The sequence below is a fragment of the Acanthopagrus latus genome, chromosome 7 (assembly GCF_904848185.1).
Source record: "Acanthopagrus latus isolate v.2019 chromosome 7, fAcaLat1.1, whole genome shotgun sequence".
In the NCBI taxonomy this organism is placed as follows: Eukaryota; Metazoa; Chordata; class Actinopteri; order Spariformes; family Sparidae; genus Acanthopagrus; species Acanthopagrus latus.
In genome coordinates, this window is record NC_051045.1 from 12,554,524 (window position 1) to 12,577,244 (window position 22,721).

Consider the following 22,721-nt stretch of genomic DNA (forward strand, 5'->3'; position numbering starts at 1 on the left):
AATAATATGAAGTAAGACTTAGACAGTATAGTCAATACCCTCAGTAAGCAAATGAGCATGGAGTGATACCTGTCAGGTTTCATACCTCAGTATACAGCTGCACCTCAGGACCCAGCGACAAATGTTTCTGACCCTCATTGAAACTAGTAACACGTGGACGGAAATCTAACTTTTAAGACAGGTGTATGAACAGGTGACCAGTGAGTTATAAATAGGTTTTCATTGAGGCCGTGATACTTCAGGGACTAAAGCTGTTCTCACATGGGTGCATAGGCGTCAAAACAGTACAGAAATACTCTCATGCGACTGAGCCTCTGCAGAGCCAGCTGTATTCACCCATGGGTAGATGGGGTCATTCCTTACCTCCTTCCAGATGACTGGGCGCTGCAGCAGAACAAAAGGGGCAAGACGCCCGAAGAAGAGTGTTGACCCACATTGTAAATGGAGGAGGACGTAACTTTATTTAAACAGTGTTTTCTTTCCAAGATGTGATCTGGGGTAGCTTTTGTATGAGAGCATGCTTTTACAGTTGGACTCCATTCATTCATTTACTTTTACCAAAATGATTCCAGGTCGTCAGATTCGTACGCTTTGAGTATGTCTGCGAAAGGGGAATTATGAGTGCATACTATCAGTCTGGACATTTGAATAAAGACAGAATTAGGTCATTTGTAACCTATCCATTGAAATTTATGTAGCAAATGCTGAAATTAAGTTGCTAATGGATCAGATTCCTAAAGCTCTGGATCTTGTATTTCCTGTAATACTGTGTCATAATATCTCTGACTAGACACTGATGTTCACAACTGACACACATCAATTACAACTATTAAAAAAAAAAAAAAAATTCAGTGGTGACAATAAAGCACATTTTACTCAGGTACTGTATTCAAATACAATTTTGAGGTACTAACTTGAAGTATTTTCATTTTATGGTACTTTAGTCATATACTTTGACAGACATCATTACTTTGCAGATTAAGATCCTACATACAAAACATGATCAACCTCTTTGTTATTATACAACAAAATAAATGAATTAACCAATAGCACAGTTATAAAGTAGTTAATCTATAACTCAACTGCTGCTAATATGCTGAAGGACCAGTAAGACTGAATACATCAAGAACTTAGTTGATGATATGTATATATATTTTAATCGTTCTTTAGCCTTTTCTTGATTTTTGTGACTGGACAAACAAAAGGAAACAAGGGGACCACATGCAGCAAAGGGTCACAGGTCAACATCTGACCCGGGCCCCTGTGGCGAGGACACAGTCTCTGTACACGAGGCATACGCTCTACCAACTGAACTGCTGGTGTTGCCCTGGTTGATAATATTTTTGTCCTTTTTGCTGGAGTAAAACCTTGTCTGCAGGACTAGCAACAGAGTAGAATTTACTGAGCAGGGCTCCACCTCTGCCTCTGTATCCATGGGTCATTATGCATCTATTGGACCCGCTCTCTCTGCAGATATAAAAGGCTCATTTTGAGCTAATGAAAACACAACTGTACTTAGTTTCATGTGGTCATATTCTGATGACCACATGGTCATATTATATTTCATTTCTGCCAAATGATCCCTCTAAATGCACTTAAATAAGGTTATAATAAGATGAGCTAAGATTGGATATACAGACTTGTAATAACAGACCATAAGGAAGCCAGCTCGCAGTCTCCTCCCAGGTTTTGGACTAATAGAAGGGAGTCACTTCAGCATTATGTACCAGAATGTTCAGACAAATCCACAGCTGACAGTCTGATGTGTAATGCCAATATATTATATAAAATGTTCAACAAAAGTTGCTGGCTTGTAAGGGCCAGCTCACATTGTAAAGGATGTTCAGAGGCGGCTCCCTGCAGAGAAAGTTTCCATTCCGTTCTGGCAGGCAAGCTGTGCCCCACAGCCCTGAGCCCTCTGCCATCTGTTCCTGTAAAAGTGACAGTGCCAGGGATGCAAAAAAAAAAAAAAACAACTCATAACATTTATTTAGCCAGTCAGCTTGTGGCTGTTTGGAACTAAAGGAAGTCAATTACGAATGAGGTTTGGGGAAGAAACAGCACGAGTGTTGGTTTAATAAAAAAAACAACACCTGTTTTCTGGAGTGGCTTGGAGAGGACTCACCTGAAAGGACTGGACGTTCTCCAGAGAGGGAGGAGAACATGGAAACAGCAGGACAGGCAGACACTGCAATGTCTCTGAGATGGTGAGAGCCTCAGGAAGGGGACAGAGACTGTTTTTTTTTCTTTTTTGCTTGCCACCGGTCAGAAAATGAACATGTCAGCAAGGGTAGTGTTCGGAAAGGGGCGCCTGGCTCCCAAGCAGCTCTCCTTCGCTTTTCCTCAGACAGATTCCCTGAGGAAAAGCAGCCGGTCGACCGGAGGGAAGAGGAGGATGTTCTCTTTTTCTCTCAGATGTCGACTGGGCATCATCAGAGGGAGAACCAAAGGTAAAGCAGACTTGTGTCTTCTTGTGTTTTTTTTTCTTTCTTTCTTTTGTGAAATAGTTGACCAAAACATATAAGATTTCAAAGCAGTATTAGAGAAGCAGAGTTTTGTTGTTTATCTCTAATGAATTCCTTCCTAAATGTCACCAGCTTGCATTACCTGAATTAATTTAAAAAGTGTTGGTGTATGTGTGTGTGTGTGTGTGTGCACAGCAGGCCTGTTAAACTGAACATTCGCATGACTGAAATCTGTTTTTATTTGACAGACCTTAAAGGTGAACACTCCAGCGTCAGTGCGTGTGACACATCCTTATCCTCTGGCTCTTCTTTTTTTTTTTCCTCTTTGTCACACAGCTGATGTGTGCTGGCTGACCAAACGAGTTAGTCATTTTGCTTTTCAGACCCTCACATTGCAACTGGATGGGATCACCATGAGATGGCAGTGTGGTCAAATTCGATTGAGGAGGGAGCGGGTTCAGATTCAGGCCTTTCGGCCTGGAATAACTGCTTTGTCTGTGTGTAATGAAGATGTGGGTTACTCTCGGATTATTTTCACAGAATAATGTGGTGAAGCATTTGAAAAATGTAAAAACGAGGACTAAAGGGCGAAAGCATTCACAGGTCATGACATGTTGGAGATTCTTAAAGGCACAGTATGTGAGAATTTGAGTTGGAAACCTTCAGAAATTAACTAAAATAATCAACACTGTGAATAGATAACAGTTTGACATTATCTGACGTACGCATGCTAACCAGCTAATCCCCGAATGCCCCAGTCTGGACTGTTAGCTACAAGGCTAACAGAGCTAACTAACAAACTTTTTTTGTGGAACTTGAACTCAAAAGATGTATGACGGTTACATATTGCCCTTTAAATATTTAGTCTTACTTTTCCGTTTTTTTGTGGCAAAGTCACTGCAAAGATCCTGCTTTCTTAATCTACTGCCAGCATTATCTCTCACTCTACATCAATAATGCTGATATCTAGTCGAGAGGAAGAGCAAAAGAGTCAATTTTTATTACAACTGAGCGTTTGCCACCCGTTCCCAGAGGTTTTTTTTATTTTTTATTTTTTTTTTATCAGTCCAACACACTGCTCCGCCTCCCGCCTCTCTTTATTCTGTTGGAAATTAATTAGTCTCGCTCTGAAAGACTATGCACATTGTAAATGGGGTATTAAGGACAGAAGTCTCAAAGGAAATTATCTACACCAAGGAGTATTGTGTCCACTGGAATAGCTGACTAATTAGGCTCTGTGCAACAGCGAGAAGAAACATGGGGAAGGAAAAAAAAAGTGTTTGTTTGTAATCACTTTACACATCTGTAGAATAAGCAGTTGTGGATTAGAGGGTTTGATTTCACATGGTGAGTTTCTGAACCTGTGCTGTGTGGTCACGCAGTTGTTGTCTCTGCCTACAAAAGCCTCAGCAAAGACAACAATTTGTCTGCAGCGACCAGAGCAAATGAAGCAGAAGAGGTTCAGAGGGGCTGCCAGTGAGGCCCGAGGAGGGTGTTTGTTGTCGGTGGGGGTCAGGAAGTGGCAGGCGTCGAGGCTTGTGCCCAAGACAAATGGTCGGACAGGTGTGGCGGCGGGTCAGTCGGCAGACCAGTGAGTCCCCTCCGTGTTTGGATGGAGGCCTCTTTTACCCTCCTGTGGGCGAGATGCTTCAGAGGAAAGTGAGTTTCAATATTCACACATTCACTCAAGATTCTTGTTTTTGATGTTTTGCGTATGTGTGACTAGTTTCTACAATCTGTCACAGCCTCGTGCTCTACAGCCGCACTTTTTATGAATAACACCGTGGTGTGTTCACAAGCAGGCAGCTGTTCTTGCTCAAGAATTTTGCATATGCATTTTCCATTACGCGCGTGTCACTGCAAGGCAGACTAACAGATCCAGGCCCTTTAAAACGGTTGCAGTCTGTATGTGAGAATAACGTGACTGTGTGCAAGGCTCAGTCTGGCAATGGATGTGCAGGTGGTGTTAATTGTGCAGAGAGTAGAGTGTGCGCAGTTTTGTCGTGTCTAATCTCAGCATGTGTGTGTATGTGTATGTGTGTGTGTGTGTGGGTGGGTTTGAGGATGTGCAGATGAAGGGTGTTTGACTTGGTGGGAAATGGATAAAGTGTGTGTGTGTGTGTGTGTGTGTGTGTGTGTGTGTGTGTGTGTGTGTGTGTGTGTGTGCGCGTGTGTGTGCAGGGGGAGGGAGTGACTATCGTGTGTGCCTGCCTCACTGAACCCCTCTGGCAGCGGGAGAGAGAGAGAGAGAGCGCAGACACTCTCACTCCAGCTCTGTATGAAAGAGAGAGAGAGGCGGGCAGTGCTGTGTGTGAGCTCATGTGAGTGTGTGAACAGGGGGGATGAAAGACCCTCTGGAAAAGGACGAATGATTAGTTGGAATAGCTCAAAAATGGAGCCACGGCGAGATTGGCCAGGACAGGACATGACCCACTGCTCTGCCCGCTTTGGATTTTTATGGAAAAACACATCTTTGTAGATTCATATTTCTGAGGATTGAGGAGGAAAGACATCATTTGTCAACAAGTTTAAATAGAGAAGTGAACGAGAGGCTATCTGAGGATCAGACCTTGCCCTCTGGAGCTCGACAGTGACAAGGGGCTGAGGAAATGCTGGACTTAAGGCAGAGGAATGAAGAAACGACAATGGTGTTGCACCTAAGTGGCTGACACTCTCTCGGCTCGCCTACTTTCTTCACCTCGGGTGAAACCTCAGCTCTCTGCCCACTACTACAGATCAGCAAGGTTACTTCCCGAGGCTGGCTGCTCTGACTGAACTACAGCCATGCTGTGTGGTCTGAGGAGAGACACCAAGAACAGCATTGGTAAGAGACGCACAGTTTGATCTTTGCAGAGAAGAAGGAGGGTCAGCTCGTGTTGTAGCGGAGGGTCAAGTGGATCGGAGGGAAGCTTATGTCTTAAATCTGATCTGACAGGCAGCCACTGCAACTGAAAACGCTCCTTTCTATTTCTAAAAAAAAGTCCTGAGTGCTGATTAATCTGAATGTATCATTACAAGTATTATGTGATGGGCTGAAAGAGATTTAAATGCGACTGGACTGGACCACCAGCTCTGCATACCACCCTGCCATCTGTAATTGGGGCAGATATAGTGACATAAACTGGGTCTGGCGGGGCCCGGTTTATAAAAAAAAAAAAGTTCAACATCTGAAAATAGCATTATGATTTCATTGTCACTGTTAGTGCTGCCCCCCATATTTAACCTACATTCTGATTGGCTAAGAGAGGGATAGCTCCAAGTGCCCTGAATTAAATCAGGAGTTAATTAACTCACCATTTATGCAGCAGAATTTTATTTTTAATCGGCGTTGATGCTCCGAGGTCTGTTAGATGCAGATCTCCCTCAACCTCATACTCCTCTTTGTTTTTCCTTGCAAAAGTTGTTGCATTGTTGCGGCTGTTTAGCAATCAGCTCATTCCTGATCTTAAATCTTGCCATCAGGGTGAATGATGGTTATTTTTAAGCTGGAGGAGGATGGCTGGGGGATGTCTTGATGCTACAGTAGCGTTCAGTCACGTGCAGAGCGTCGGGGTCTGCGTTACCCACAGCTAATGTTGCCTTTTGACTGTAATGACAGCTGCCGGACTGTTAGGGGCCCTCAGGAGCCTGCGTGGTTACGAGGCTTTTTGTCCAGCTTAATGTGCTTGTGATGTGTCGCTCACTTTGTGTGTGTGTGTGTGTGTTTGTTTGTGCCTCACAGCTGTTGGGAAGGATATTTGTGCAAGGATGTGTGTGAATTAGTGTGAAATACCAGATCATGCATATGTATGTTCCATACGTCGCTTAGAATATGCAAAGTCCAGATAAGATATTTCTGTTGTTGAGGTCTGACTCATGCAGTTTCCTCACTGCAGGCCTGCCCAAAGGTTTCAGGTCAGAGAAGGTTTGACAAAGGATCCATGCCTCTCAGCTGTCCAAAAGCCTCATCTTCAGTCAGGAAGATGTGGAAACTCGATGTGGACGGAGAGAAGGCAGTGGGCTTGATGCCCTCCGAGCACTTGCTTCCCCCAGTTCAGTCTATACAAATCAACACAAATAAAAATTGATTTACTGTGAGGCCTGCAGACAAAAAGAGACAACCGACAACCCTTATATTCCCAAATACTACGTTATATGCAAGGATGTAAGATGGAACATGACTGAAGCTGAGATGGAAAGATCTTGTCACCAATTTGCTATTATTATTCTCTGTCTTGTGTTGGAAAATCATGGAATCATTTAAGTGGTGTGTAAACAGCAAGACGCTGTGGATTTCACATTTTGACATATCGGCACCATTTAAAGTATGCCAAATTAGCTATGAGCAGTTCGTGTGTGCAATGAATCCCCGGATAAACAGATTACCATCACTGGATTAGTTTAACACCAAAGAGAACCTAAAAATGTGAAGATTCTCAGGCAAGTTCTGAGCTTCTTTTACACTGCTTTCTGAGCACATTTATGGACTTTGTGTACCTGTAAGACAACAGAAGAGAGTTGTTGACAACAGTTTTTGTATTGTTGGGGCTCTTAATTAATCAGCTGATTTCTGATCTTAGTTCTTGCATCAGGGTGAATGTTGGTTATATTATATACAATATAGGAAGGCTGAAACATGACGGCTGAAACATAGCCACTATATTGGCTTTTATTCTTTGTCTAACTTCTATTTAATAGATGATCATTATCATCAACCTAATTTAAAGGGGACATAATCAGGAAGTTGCCATGCATTCAGTGAGTTCTGCTCAAATCGAGCCCCATTTATTTAGCTAATATTTGAATTCACATTGTAACAAATCAGCACCTTTAAAAGTATGCTGAAATTAGCTGTTAGCTATTCCTTTTTGCAGTGTGCCCATAAATGTTCAGACTACTATCACTGGATTAGTTTGACACGTAAGAAAACCTTAAAATGTGACTATTTTCAGGCAAGTTCTGCAGTTATAAGAAGCGTGTTTTACATTGATCTCTAAGCAGATATATGGACATTTATTCAGTCGTGTAATATATGTAAAGATGTCCTTTGAACGTGTAGATCAAAATGGATCTAAAAATATGTGTGCCACGTCTGATTTTTCAGATTTGACTGAGAAATTAATCACGGCTTGACAGCTTGCTATATCTGATGCAAATTGCTGTAATCAGGTGCTCAGGTTTCTAAAGTACCTTAATTGCGTCCATTTAAAGCCCCAGCATGCACCTGCCTCGTTCACCTCACACTGTAGGTGTAATATTCTCTGGCTTATAAATACAAATGAATACAGTTTCTTGATATAGGTTGTGAGAGAAATGCGGTTATTAACCAGTCTCTGTATCAAAGCAGTCACTGGAGACTTGAGCCCTTTAGCCACTTGAGCCCTTTAAGTTTGATGCCTGCAGTGTAAAAGCACTGAACATGGCCCCCTCCACTGTCCCCACAGCTCCTCTTTAAGTTTGCAATATGATGTTCAATCACTGTCCTGGACAGCTGAAAAGGTAATCCGCAGTGGACAGGATTAGAGAAGTGCCAAGTCAAGTTTCCTCATCACAGTGACTGCTGACATGTTTGTAAAGCTGCATTCAGGTTCGGATGGTCGAGCAGTGGCTCTGCTAATCTGAGGGCAGCCCTGTGCTGTGTCTGAAATGGGTCCCACTGTGGGTAAAAAGGGGGGAAAAAAAATACAGAAATCAGTTTCCCTGCAGAGCAGATTGAACATTTCCCAGCTTTCTGTAGCAGCTGCTGTAAATGACATTAAAATGATGATTTTCTCTGCATGCCTGAACAGTCCATTAACCGCATGCTGTTCCTTCAGGAGAAAAAAACAAAAAAAAAAACATGCTTTAGTGGTCACATACATCAAGCTCACTGCAAATGTATTCTTGTGTTAAACGAACAGTTTTTAGGGCTGCAGAAAAAGAGAGGAGATATTTTCAACCCCTTGACCCTTTTTATGGGATTGTCGTGGAAACAAATAGAGTGACCTTCCGGGGTCCTGAGGCCAGGCTGATCGCTCGGTTTCACTCGGCTAATGCCTGCTGATGGATGTGGCTGTTGGCTAAGTGCTGCCTCCCTCCCAGGGCCCCCCCAACGTTACCCAGGGTGCAGTTCAGAGCGTCAACGTGTCCAGCTGTCGTGGTGTGCGATGAATGATCGTGTTCATTTAGCCTTCTGCTGCAGAGTTTCCCTACATGTCACCACAGTGTCTCGTAACATCACCTCCATGCCTCCCTGCTGTCTCCTCAGATGAGGGACCATACTCGAAGGGGAGCAAGGAGTCCGGGACAGCTGACCAATCACATCTGTCCCAGAGGCGCAGCTTCTCAGGTACAATACAGTCAAACCTGACGTCATGTAACTTTGTTTCCTGTTCTGTTATCTGATTCACGCTCATGCACCCGATTCACCTACACCCTCGTGAAGAAGAGTCATGTCGTGTCTCGCTGAGGTTTCTGTCTGTGCGTCTGCTGTGCTCTGCTTGATGTTGCAGTGTTGTGGATGCTTAGATAAGGGGGAAATAAAATGCTTGTGTGACATACCTGTCATATGCACTAAAACACACTCGGTGGCCACATCAGCGATTTAACAGCGCAGCACAATGTGGAGCACAAGACAGAATGAGACCTCTGATGACTCTGTAAAGCCACGTGTCCATCAGAGTGAAGGCCAAACTCATTTTCATTCACATAAGAGGAACAATTGGATTTCAATTTATGAGCTGATGAGCTAGCAGTAATTTTCAATGGCTGTCTTTTTTGTGAAATAATGCATTAAAGTTCTTTCCATCATTGAGAAAAAAGAAAAAAAAAACTGACTACATCCTTCTACCCCCTCCTCCTCCTCCTCCTCCTGAACCCGTCACAAGAACTCAGTCAGATTGAGAGATGTGAAGGAACAAGAAAAGGACAGGACAGTGAGAAAATAAAGTATGTGGTTATGTGTCAGGGAGCATTTTCTGTGAGAGATTCAGGAGAGAAAGTTGGAGGAAAAAAGTGTTTTCGTTGCCTCTCAGACGGGGTGATTCTGTCAAGCAGAGGCTGATGCTGACTGCGGATCTGTGCCTGTGTCTGAATCTGTCAGCAGAGGAGTACCGGGGAGTGACCACGGTGGACCTGATGAAAAGGGAAGGCAGCAGCCTTGGCCTCACCATCTCCGGAGGCTCCGATAAGGATGGCAAGCCCAGAGTGTCAAACCTACGGCCAGGTGGGCTAGCTGCCAGGTGAGATCTCTGCTCTGTGAGGCGGTTCAAACCTGGCAACCACACCGAGCTGTCCGGACCTGTTATTCTGCTCCCACACACGTGCACGTGTTGCAAAGTTACACCAGCACGCTACAACTGCAAGTCTGCAGGCGTTGTGTTAGATCAGCTCGGTGTAACACTCCACTTGTCCGTATATAAAAGTCCCCCGGGAACCATAAGAGATGCGCCCACGAATGAAATGTTTCTTAATTTACTTAATGCTGGTAATTACTTGATATGAATCTTTTTTCTCCGCATGTTGTCTTTTGCCTAATTAACATTCTATTAAACACATTTTCCCGACCGTCGACGACATTAAAAGCAATTTTCTCCTACATCAACCACATGAAAGGAAAATCTAGAGGAGGACTCACGTTTCGTGATGATCAAGCAGCGTGTGACTCAACTGTCACACACACGCACACGCACGCACGCACGCACACACACACACACACACACACACACACACACTTCTGAATGACACAGCCCTGAAAAAAATGTCTCGGCCAAATAAAGCCATCGCTTGTCAAGTCCAAGGAGGTTCAAAGATAGACACTGTGCTAATTCTTCCAAGCAGCTTGTCTTTCCACAGCTGACTTGATGCTTGTGTGGAAAGCGCTGGCTAATTTACTGGGTGGAGAGACACTCGGGCTGACAGGGGAGAGACCGGCAGTGACATTGTGCGATGACATCCGGTCCGGCCGGCTCTGCTGTTTAAGACGTCTCTCTCTGTCCCCTGTCAGTGCTGACTTGGATGTAGCCAAGAGGTGAGACAAGGGCGAGTTGGCCGGAGCATGTTTTTTTTTTTTTTTAAATTAATTCGCTCCTCTGATGAGCAGCGCGTTGACTCAGAATGTCATATGTGAGACACCATGTACAATCATCTCTGTCAGGGTTATGAGGAGGGGACGCTCTCAGCCTTCCCACCCCCAGCACTGCTCCACACAGCTGTCTACACACTGCAGAGAGTTTTATAATCAGATTATCATTAGTGTCCGGACGCATATTATTACAGCTAACCGTGAGCGCTTGTGTTAATGTTCACATTAGACAGCACTTTCTTCGGCCTTTATGAATCAGTGGGATCGTTCCGTAGAAATCTGCCAGAACAGAAGGAACAATAATCTCAGGTTAGACGGCAGCATCTCGTTTTGATCGCAATCACGTCCACTTGTTTGGGGCTAAATGTGCTGTTCACATGAGACGGCACTTGTTCTGCCTCTAGTCTGGAGCTTTTGAGCCCTTGGTGGCGTTGAGCCCGCTTTACCCGGTTAGTAATCCAGCCTCGATCTTGATGATCTGTCCGTGACTCTCCACAGGAGCGACCAGCTGAATGTGGGGGACTACATCAAGTCAGTGAACGGCATCAACCTGTCGAAGCTTCGCCACGATGAGATTATCAGCCTGCTGAAGAACATTGGGGAGCGAGTGGTGCTGGAGGTGGAGTATGAGCTTCCTCAGTTCGGTGGGTGAAATTCAATATTCTGCCTGAGAGTCCATGGGCTTCATACCACACTAGTATTGACAGTCCAGTTTATCCTGACTACCAGTCAAGGCCAGACTTGACCTCAGCATGCTGTAATGAATTGTAGTCATTAAAATTGTGTTGACACCACAGTTATAACATAGACATCTTAAAACTCACCAGCCAAATTTAGCCGCAACATCTAGACATCGTTCGACCTGCAGATCGATACTCATTGGGTTTCCTTCGTCAAGGCAGCAGCCTCAGTAACAGTGTTGGTCCCTGGGCGCTGCGCAGCGGCAGCTCACTGCTCTTAAATCTTTTTTATGGATCAAATACAGACAATTAATCCCCCACTGAGATTAATTTGACATATTTCCACATTGTTTATTCTCGTGAGAATTCTCGTGACGATAATTCAACTTCTTGATACAGTAGTGCTTTATAATAAGATCCTGGTAATGAGCTTTATTTATTAGGTAATAAGGCCTTCATTAACATGATTAAGATTATATAAGTGTTAATAATAGCGTAATAAACATGTTCATTGTTGGATTGCATTTACAGGCATTTATAAACAACACTTTGATACTTTATATACCGCTTTTAAAAGTGTACCTTTTATGTCATTGTTAAGCCTTTACTAACCTATGCTGCTGCTTTATTAACATTAATACATACTATACTGTGCATTTGTTAACAATTAATTATTCTTTTGCAGCTACTGGACCTAAAACGATAAACAGCTAGCTGACGTTAGCCCTTGAGGATACATTTGCTAGCATACTGATGCTGACAGAAACTTAAAATTTCACGTCCAGCTCTCGCTGAAAGCGCCGTGCTGATATCTCCATTTTGTTTACGTCTGCTTCCCCATGAGATCACATTTGAGCCCAGCTTCAGTCTGCAGAACCAGGAAGCCAAAGCGCTGAGGCCACGCCCCTACTAGGCACAAAGCATTGCTCATAAAAATGTATCAGTATTGAAAGTGTGGTGCATCCAAATTGCACCAAAGTCGATGCTACACTTCATGCCAACTAAACATGCCAGCTGTGAGGTAGATCGGATAAATATGCAAATAACATACACAGATGGATCAACAGAGATTCCTTCCTTTATAGTTGATTATCTGATTATCTTATTATGTCAATAACCATCTATTAAGTACTTATAAGGGCCCTCTTATCAATCAGCTATTGTTTTTTACAAGTACCTCAATATAAAGCCTTACTGCTGGCACTTCATTTTATCTGTGGCGTTAGAGGATTAACAACCGTTCTTCCTGTACTCCTGACTCTTTAGTTCAGAACTCCTCAGGAGTCATAACCAAAACCATCGAGGTGTGCTTACATAAGGAGGGAAACAGCTTCGGGTTTGTCATGAGAGGTTAGTGAATGGGATGTTTTTCTGTGTAAATCCATCAGTGGAAAAATAACACGCTCTCTGCAGTGATTTATCTCTGTGTTTTGTTTTCAAGGAGGTTTCCACGAGGACTGGCGGAGGTCTCGTCCTCTCGTGGTTACATATGTGAGGCCCGGAGGTCCCGCTGACAGGTGAGGACATGGCTGGATTGTGTTTGTTGTGTTTGTGCGTCTGTAGCTATTTATGTGTCATGTATGCATTTTATGTTTTGATCGTGCATGAATGAGCCTATTCAAACGATTGTGTGCATGCATGCAAGCGTGTGTCTTCAGTGTGTGTCCTTAGATGTATGGCCACGAGGATATGTGTTTTACTGAACGCCTTATTTTTGTCTGCAATAAAAATATTTCTCACCCATAAGGAAAGATTAAAAATGTATGGTGTTTCTATGTGCATGTTGCTTGTTTTTGCATCAAGCTGCCTCATGAAACTGTGCCTGCGACACACATAGTGTACGTTATCTTCAAAGCAGAAAGGGCACTGCTCATCCCGAGGCAAAGGCAACATTGCACTTTTCCCAATGAAAAAAAAAACAAAAAACTGCGAGCACCAAAACACTGGAGCAAGCATAAATTCACCGTCAAAGACTTAACAGCCGTTTATCTCGTTTATCCTTTATCTCACCTGGGAGTGAACGCTCATGTGGAACTGTTTAATGATTTGCTGTGACTGGTGATTAAACGCTTCTCTGAGCATGTTGCGCTGGTTGCCTGCGTTTCTTAATTTTTTCCCTCTTTCTGCGTTTCTTTCAGAGAGGGCACGTTGAAGGCCGGAGACAGGGTATTGAGCATCGACGGGATGCCTTTAAACAGGGAGAAGCATGCTGACGCTTTGACCATGCTGATGCAGAGCGGCCAGGAGGCCCTGTTCCTGATTGAGTATGACGTCTCTGTCATGGGTGAGCACACACACACACACACGGGGAATATGCGGAGGCATGGTAGGGCAACGTTGCTCTGAGGGCAAATAATAGTGTGTGTCGGTGCTGCAGACGCCACCAGGGGAGTCACATTGGCCCATGAGCACACTTCAACTGGAGAAGGGTGGATGGGTAATGTAACATGTTTTATTTTAATGTGTGGAGCTCTCTGCACTCCTGAACATAGCAGGTTCAATCTCATTTTTTACTTGTATTATTTATATCATTATATTGATTACATTTCTTTACCACGGTAATTGCAGTATTTGGTTTTATTTTGTCACCAAACCAAACAGTTATACAAAAATGGAGGACAAACTGTCATGGGGAACACAGGGAAGACATAAGACCTGGAAACAGACACAGGAAGGCAGGATGGAAAACTGTCAAAGAGCGAGGGGAAAAAAAACAGACTTTGATTAACAAGGGTAGTGAACAAATGACAAACACGAAAACTGTGGGAAAAGACAAAGACAGGAGGTGGAAAGTCACAACAGGAGAAAAAAAGTTTTGTATGCCAAAATGTTCCTGGAGCTTCACGGCACTGCAGCATTCTCCTAAACAACTGAGGCAGATGAGGACTTGTTTTACAATATGCAATAAATATTTCATACTTTCGTCCTTAGATCCCAAATTTATTTGAAAAAATGAAATTTAAGCTGAAAACCTCACTGTAGCTGCTAAACTAAAGGCATAGTGTGAACCCTGTCTGAACTGGGAGCAGGAGCCGGACTGCGTGACATGAGGATGAGTGGATAATGACTGCATTCTTGTTCTTGGGATGGACAAATTTACGGTCATATTTTGATGCTTCTTCAGCTCATTTTAACATCACAAATCATTCCTACTGTCGAGTGTGCAGAAAGAATCTAACCTCTTTTGAGCTCCTCGCCATTGTGTCAAGAAGAAGTACAATGAGCTGCCGAAGACAGGAACTCGCTAACCTCCATTTGGTCACGGTGACTAATTCGCCATAAGATCACAAACTCTGCTCCGCTCTGAGCAAAGTAGGGCAGGTCACTAAGGACGGCTGACACACATTATCTTTCTGTACGTGGGAGTTTAGGATTAAGACCTCCTGCATCCCGACCGAATAAGTCGGAGGTTTCATGTGTTGTAAGAAACATTTATTTTAGGAATGAAATTTGGACAAAATGCTGATATTACTTTGAAGTTCAAGATCGTGGTTTTTCTCAAATGCTTAAACTAATTGTCTGTAAGTAACACTGCTGCAATTCTCAAAGCATTACGAGCAATCATGTTACAAAAGCAGACGCCAACAAAAGCAGGCTAAACTTCTAATCCCATCCCTCCAGACCGCCTCGTAGCTCTTTCGCTGTCCAGCTAGGAGACGTGTTAGTGGCTAGCTTGCTATGCTCGACACACCATCTTCACTTTTGAAGTCTCATAATACACACATTAAAAAAACAACAACAATTCTGTTAAATGCCACAGTCATATAAACACAAGCAAAATAGCCGTCATGAGCACGCACAAAGCTGTCAGCGTTTTCTTTGTGCTAACTTGGTTAGCTGCTGAACAACAGGCTCGGGTTGTGTGAGCGAGGCAAAGGTAGCTTGGGCATCATTTTCCGTATCTAACAAATCTCGTGTTTTGCTCACGTGTGAGGAAAAACAAAACTGTACATCATCACAGTGAACGTCAGCAACAGTATGGTTTCATGTCACTACTCACCCCTTTCAAGCTAGCAGGTTAGCATCGGGACATTTTGGCTGCAGCACTGGCTCGCTAACAGCTTTAGCAAGGCCTCGACCTGTGGGCCTGCAGGTTCTTCAGTTGACAGACAGGTAGCCTGTACAGTTATTTAATTAGGGCTGAATGAAGCAACTGGCTTATTAGATGATTTTATCAATTGCTGCTGGGTTGTTAAAAGATTTTCTACATATATATATATATATATATATATATATATATATATATATATATATATATATATATATATATATATATATATATATATATATATTCTTCCAAAAGCGCATTGGTGAGGTCACACACTGATGTTGGTCGAGAAGGCCTGGCTCTCAGTCTCCGCTCTAATTCATCCCAAAGGTGTTCTATCGGGTTCAGGTCAGGACTCTGTGCAGGCCAGTCAAGTTCATCCACACCAGACTCTGTCATCCACGTCTTTATGGACCTTGCTTTGTGCACTGGTGCACAGTCATGTTGGAAGAGGAAGGGGCCCGCTCCAAACTGTTCCCACAAGGTTGGGAGCATGGAATTGTCCAAAATGTTTTGGTATCCTGAAGCATTCAATGTTCCTTTCACTGGAACTAAGGGGCCAAGCCCAGCTCCTGAAAAACAACCCCATACCATAATTCCTCCTCCACCAAATTTCACAGTTGGCACAATGCAATCTGAAATGTACCGTTCTCCTGGCAACCTCCAAACCCAGACTCGTCCATCAGATTGCCAGATGGAAAAGCGTGATTCATCACTCCAGAGAACGCGTCTCCACTGCTCTAGAGGCCAGTGACGGCGTGCTTTACACCATTGCATCCGACGCCTTGCATTGCACTTGGTGATGTGTGGCTTGGCTGCAGCTGCTCGGCCATGGAAACCCATTCCATGAAGCTCTCTGCGTACTGTACTTGGGCTAATCTGAAGGTCACATGAAGTTTGTAGCTCTCTAGCAATTGACTGTGCAGAAAGTCGGCGACCTCTTTGCACTATGCGCTTCAGCATCCGCTGACCCCTCTCCGTCACTTTACGTGGCCTACCACTTCGTGGCTGAGTTGCTGTTGTTCCCAAACGCTTCCATTTTGTTATAATAGAGCTGACAGTTGACTGTGGAATATTTAGGAGCGAGGAAATTTCACGACTGGATTTGTTGCACAAGTGGCATCCTATGACAGTTCCACGCTGGAATTCACTGAGCTCCTGAGAGCGGCCCATTCTTTCACAAATGTCTTGTTTCACAGTCTGCATGCCTGAGTGCTTGAATTTATACACCTGGGGCCAGGCCAAGTGATTAGAACACCTGATTCTGATCATTTGAATGGGTGAGCGAATACTTTTGGTAATATAGTGTATATATATATATATATATATATATATATATATTTTATTGCTAAATATTTAATTTTTCGGTCAAAAGTGGCTCATAACTGCATCCAAAATGGCCTGTCCCTTTTTATTAAGTCAGAAGAGTAAAATGTCAGAGTGACTTTGTCCAAATTGCATAGTAATGTAACAGAAACGTTTCTCTATGTGCGGTATGTTTCATCCGTATAAATTCATGCAAACAGTTTCATGCAAACAGGTTTTTCAGCATAAATTAACACCTCTCTGCAGTGCACGTCCTACATAATTAAAATAAATTATGTAGCGTGTACTGCTTTCCCAACTGTAAAATAGTAACATGTCCTCTATCTGTCTGTTCCTCTGAATAAACCGCTTCGGTTGTCCCTTTCTGAGTAAAAAACATGGATATGAAAGCTGAAGAGTTGCACCTGTAATCTACATTTTACAACATGTGATACGTTGCGCTAAAAACCTGAAGTCATATGTTGCCTGAATCTTTAAGACTCGCCTGTTCAGTTCTTGTGGCAGTATGTAAAGTTAGATTAACTACAGAGTAAAGGCATCCAGCTTCATCCAATGATCTTGTTGGTCTCTCTCACATCTGTGTGTCTTATCTGTTTCAGAGGCAGTGCAGCAGGCCTCGGGCCCTCTGCTGGTGGAGATCGTGAAAAGTCCCTCAGCCAGCCTGGGGATCAGCCTTACCACAACGATATACAGGAGCAAACAAGTTATCATTATCGACAAGATAAAGCCGGCCAGCGTGGTGGAAAGGTGAAGCTTCCCTCTTTATTATACTCCACAGCTCAACAGCCTCGCGGACCCAAACACTCCACTGACACAATCTGCCTCCGTCTCACCCTCTCAGGTGTGGAGCACTGCATGTCGGCGACATCCTCCTGTCTATAGACGGGACCAGCACAGAGCACTGCTCGCTGATGGAGGCCACACAGCTGCTGGCCAGCACCGCTGATGTTGTCAAACTGGAAATTCTCCCAGCGAGTCAGAGCAGACTTGCTGTCAGGCCGCAGGACACAGGTAAGACTCTGAGGTGACAGGAAAAAGACGACAGAGAGATAAGAGCACAGGTGTGGGGGAAGAAGACATGATTAGAGATGAAGCAAGTGACATCTAGAGATCATTTAGGGCTGTAACTGACACGTATTATTTCCAGACGACCAGATGTCTTCAAAATCCTAGTGTTTGTCATCTGACTGTCAAAAGGAACAAAGATATTTAGTTTGCCAATCATATACAACAGAGAAAAACAGCAAATATTCGCATTTGAAAAGCTGTAATAAGAGAAAGTATGTTCTAAAAAAACAATAGTGGGGTTCAAAGGTCATCATCAGTCACATTCACAAACAATATGTATATTGACATAGTAGCATACACTCTAGGCTGTGCTGAAAGAAAAGTATCAATAAATAATGATAATTAGACTAAAAAGGGTAAAAATGTAGAGATACACAAAATACAAATCAGTGCAATCAGAAATGAAAAGGAGCTTAAAGCACTTGAGACAACTTGTCACTTTCTGTTTCTACTCCGCTGCCTTTATTTTTGCATTTTTACCTCACTGTAAAGTGTCAAGCGACTACTGAATCACTTATCAATTTAAGATTTTACGTAATAAAAGACATATGGAAAGCTTGTAAAATAAAACACTGAATAAAGATTAAACCAGAACTGGTGTTTCAACCGTTTGGACTTTACAAAAACAGTTTCCGACGTCTCTCAGTTGATGTCAGTTTTACTTAAATGACATTTCTCCTCCGGACTGCTCACATGACTTTCTAAATAACCATTTGAGACCAAAAGAGGCGACAGTATAAATTAACTGTCAACAGGAGACTTTTATGAAAATTAGAAGCAGATAGAAGAAAAGAAAAGAATACAGTAATATAAATTTACAGATGTGTCTGTGCAGGTGTAGCATTGTTTCTCTTTTCAGCCTCCTCTGTCAAACATTACATTACTGTATGTAATATTAGTATTAAGACATATGCAAATTGGCTCAGTGTGTAGGGGGGCTTTGCAGTTTTCCTTCAGTGAATGTCCACATGATTTAAATCATTTTGACGAAGCTGTGTGTTCATTGTGGGGGATATACAGTCGACAGGCTGTAGTTCCAGCACATTGTCCTCTGTGCTGATTGCACTGTGACTGATCTGCTCGTAGCTGTTTCACCTACAGCTGTAAGGAGCCTGGCTGCCTCCCAGCTGTCTTCATCCATGCGCTGTGAATCAGCCTCTGTGTGTGTATGTGTGTGTGTGTGTGTGTGCTGCTGGCCACGATCCCTCTGTCTTTGGGTACACACTGGGTCTCTTTTGCATACCAACAAGCCACACACACACACACACACACTGTCAGGGATCATGTTCGTGCCATGCTCTGTGGGCTTATTTCTGGGTCAGCAGCTGCAGGGTTTCCTTAACATGTGAGCATGGGAGGAATCATACAACATGACAAAGGGTAATAAGCTGTAGTTTAGTCTTCTGTGAGGGAGAGGCTGAGTCCTCTGGGTTTTTACTCTTTGTGCATTTTTCCTCTGGCCCAGTCCGCTGCGCTCTACTTTAATTCGCCAAACGTCCATCTGTCTTTTATCCAGATTCTCTGGTGCCTTCTTGAGCAGTGTCAATGCAAGATGAAGTCATCTGAAAAGGGCAAAAGAATTTACACTTTCCAGGATTATTCAGTGATATAATTCAACTGCATTTACTCATGTTGGCTATCGATCTGTCTCACGTCAAACCGCAGCACAGGCATCACTTCTGCATGAAATTACAGGCATGTAACAGTTTCTCTTTTCGTGAATGCAGCGCCAACACATTAAGATAAAACCATATTTTCACAGCTTCTTCTCCCCCCCAGGAGAAGACATGATTATAAGATGCAATTTGTCTAATCTCCTGAGGGGATTTAATAAGACTGATACAGTGTGGCCACTGAGAGATTAGGAGGTAATGTTTCAGCGTTGGATCGAAAAAACACCATTTCTTGGAGAGCTTCCCCTAGGTGAGCTTAACGTAAGCTGCCAGAGCTTTACAGGTTTTTGATTGAGTCCAAAAGAAGCCGGTGCTCTGAAAAGGGCCAGAGGGTTTCTCCTGTGTGTAGTCTGATTACATACGGTTGGATTTAACCAGGTTCCCCTGAATGTGGCAAGTGCTACTGCAGTCATGCATGTTTTCCAGCAAATCCTCCATCCATGTGAGCAAGTTGTCGTGGATTAGACCCCTGCAAATGAAGCGGCGAGGATTACTGTCACATGTAACGCTCGGCGACGACTTGAGCTGCATGAAACTGTAAGGGGAAGTTAATTATTGAGGTGTGTGTCACACAGGAGGAGGTCACTTGTTTCCCTTTGAGTGCTTCACAGATACTCTCAGGGGTTATTATGCAAGAGGGATGCGACGCCTTTCAGAATTAAAAAAGGATCTCGTTCAAAGCAGTAAAAAGGTCACGGAAAATGTTTATTGTCACACGGGATTAAATTAAGACACATTTGGATCAAACTGCCTGCCAATCAGATTCAGAAGCACACGCCGCATCGTCAGCAATCAAGCTTTCAGCTGCGCCCAATCAAGGTCGAGCCGCGTGCCTCTATCACTTCCTGCTGAACACAACAACATCATGCCCAGTGGCCAACTGACTCGCACTGTTTTTTTGCACCTTTGGGCTCTGTTGAAAATGAAATCACAAAAATGATCTCCAGTTTGCACTTAGCTTTTTGGAAGCTTGCTCGTAAAAGTAAGATTTTTTTTTTTTTTGTTTTATTTTTCAGCGCTTCCCTTTCAAGCAAATTCTGCTCCGTGTGTCTAACTGATTCTGAGATGCTCATCAAAATACATTGAGCCACAGGATTTAATCTAGCGTACCGCGATGAAAACATTAAATATCAATTACTCCGCTCTGAATTCTCCCCCAGGCGCCTAGTGGCTTGGTTACAAATTTAGACACGGGAGTGAAAGCGTGATTTCATGGTCAGAATTTAGAAAGGGGAAAAAAAAAACATGCGAGGAGTACATTTTGTTCACTTAATGGATATGTTTGTCTCCATGCTGCTGCAGTAAAAGTGCAGAAGAGCAACCATCATCACTGGGACCAAAGCAGCAACTACTGCCATCCCCCACATGCCAGCCATAGCAAGACATGGAGCAGCCCGAGCCACCCACACAACCAGCAGGACCACTGCAAATGTAAGTTATCACTTGTGACAGCACTGCTGCTGGCGAGACACCATAACAGGAGCCCTTTTTCTTCAGCACGTTTGTTAAATCTTTTCCAAGAGGTTTACTCCAACACCGTTTCCACATTACTGTTTTTCTTCGTGCATGTTTTTTTTTTTTCCACGAGCGTTTGCCGCTGCTGCGGATGTGGATAAAATTGTCATGCTTGATGTGGTTTGTTCTCCCGGTGCCAGCCTTTTGATACGTGTAGTGCTATGTCTCCTTTCAGCTCTGGTGAGTGGTGGCTTCTCCCCTTCCTCCACAGCCACTTCAGGCTTCAGCAGCCAGGGGAGCAACACGCTGCCCTGCCCCATCCCTCCCATCGCCCCCACCAGCCCCCGCAGCTCCACCGGCAAGAGGAGGAACAGGAAGAAGGACCACAAGAGCTCACGTATGACAAACTGCCTGCCTCTTCCTTTTTTGTTTCATAATAAACGGGTCGGTTCAACAAAATTAGGAAGTAACTATGTCACAATGAACTACAACCTGTACATACATCAATGGACATATAAACTACTACTAAAAAATAAAATACATAAATGTAATAGTTGTTTAAACAACATGATCAACAGTCCTCACCATCACTGACTTGTTCCGGTTTCTATATAGACTATGTCCCTGTTCAGACCAGGTATCATCACGCGTCCTGAGAGATCTGATCACGAGTGGACAGCTTTAAGTACAGGTGTGAACACCTCGGTGACGCATTGGGGACGCATTTGAAATCTCATCACTTGGACAACACGTGGAGGCGGTCCGGGCCACATGTGACCGTATACTTGTAGCGGTGTGTCACATGCATGTCCACGCTGAAAGCCCGCCTACTCAAGTGACGCACAACATGAAGGAGAAGGAGAAGAAGAAGTGACAACAGGCAGAATTGATCTCACACTGTCATTTCAGTGTAGTCCACTGTAATGTTAATAGCGTGGTTGGGCTCCGTCACCTGCCTAAGTTAGCAGCGGATGTTTGTGAACACGCTGTTAACTAACGATCTAACTAGTAACCACAATATCCCTTGAATCCATGAACAAAATGTGAGGAGAAAAAGCAAAGAGAAACCTAGCAAACTTTGCGTAAGTTTGGGCTAATTTCTAAATCATCCACGACTTCATCCACCATCCGTGGTGGAGTTTTTGAGTTGGGAGAAGCTTTATAAACTTTACCAAACAGTGTCTATGACAATTTCTTAACTATTAAGGTCTCCTTGTTAATTTGGCAAATGTTAAACATGAGGACAATTTCTTTCTTTGTACAAAACAACACTGTTTGTTTCAGAGATGTGCATTTAGGAAGGGAGATCTGAATACAAGTGGTCGCTGCAGAAGCATGTTGACCACGTATGTGAATGCCAGGTGTTATCTGACAGACTTACAGTTGTCCACTTTTGATCGGATCAGGACAGATGTTGATACCAGGTTTGAATTCCCTCTGTTTGGTCCCAATTTTCATCTTGCACCATCATCAGATTTAGTATAAGCTAAACTTGGAAGAGGAACATGGTTAACATTATACCCACAAATCATCGGCACGTTAGCACTGTCATTGTGAGCTCTACTCACGTTTAGTTAAAAGCACCCAGATGAGTCATTTTAAAAAACTGAGCATCTTGAAATGAAATTATATTGGAGTGTCAGAAGCAATCGCAAAAAAATGATGTGTGAAATTAAAGGTGTCTTCAGGTGCAGATAGATTAAAGGTCCAGTCTGTGGGATTTAGTGGCATCTAATGGTGAGGTTACAGATTGCAACCAATAAGAACACCCCTGATCTCTGCCTCTCCTAGGTTGGCTGCTAAAAACCCGAATTGTCAAACGGCACTTTGTGGAGTCAGTGTTTAGTTTTGTACTGTAGAAACAGAGTGGCGGACCCCGTGGAAGAGCACCTGATCCCTCTGTAGATACAAAAGGCTTATTCTGTAGTGGAAACAATTCTTGGTTCCAGGTGAATATATACATGA

The 22,721-nt window shown here is 43.5% G+C and overlaps 1 protein-coding gene across 6 annotated transcripts in view; it reads left to right on the forward strand.

The window, feature by feature from the left end:
- Positions 1 to 2,257: 2,257 nt before the first annotated feature.
- LOC119023174 (glutamate receptor-interacting protein 2-like) overlaps positions 2,258 to 22,721 on the forward strand; it is a 34,698-nt gene continuing 14,234 nt past the window's right edge. Inside the window, exons 1-11 of one of the 6 annotated variants that reach the window (XM_037104898.1) lie at positions 2,258 to 2,450; positions 8,692 to 8,772; positions 9,529 to 9,664; positions 11,005 to 11,150; positions 12,453 to 12,536; positions 12,628 to 12,703; positions 13,325 to 13,470; positions 17,160 to 17,307; positions 17,402 to 17,571; positions 20,604 to 20,732; positions 20,992 to 21,153. In XM_037104898.1, the coding sequence (XP_036960793.1) occupies positions 2,273 to 2,450; positions 8,692 to 8,772; positions 9,529 to 9,664; positions 11,005 to 11,150; positions 12,453 to 12,536; positions 12,628 to 12,703; positions 13,325 to 13,470; positions 17,160 to 17,307; positions 17,402 to 17,571; positions 20,604 to 20,732; positions 20,992 to 21,153 (1,456 nt within the window). In that variant the 5' untranslated portion in view covers positions 2,258 to 2,272. Of the gene's footprint in view, positions 2,451 to 4,936; positions 5,290 to 8,691; positions 8,773 to 9,525; positions 9,665 to 10,741; positions 10,816 to 11,004; positions 11,151 to 12,452; positions 12,537 to 12,627; positions 12,704 to 13,324; positions 13,471 to 17,159; positions 17,308 to 17,401; positions 17,572 to 20,603; positions 20,733 to 20,991; positions 21,154 to 22,721 lie in introns of those variants that run through there. The other 5 variants (XM_037104900.1, XM_037104899.1, XM_037104901.1 and 2 more) reach the window with 5 other exon arrangements.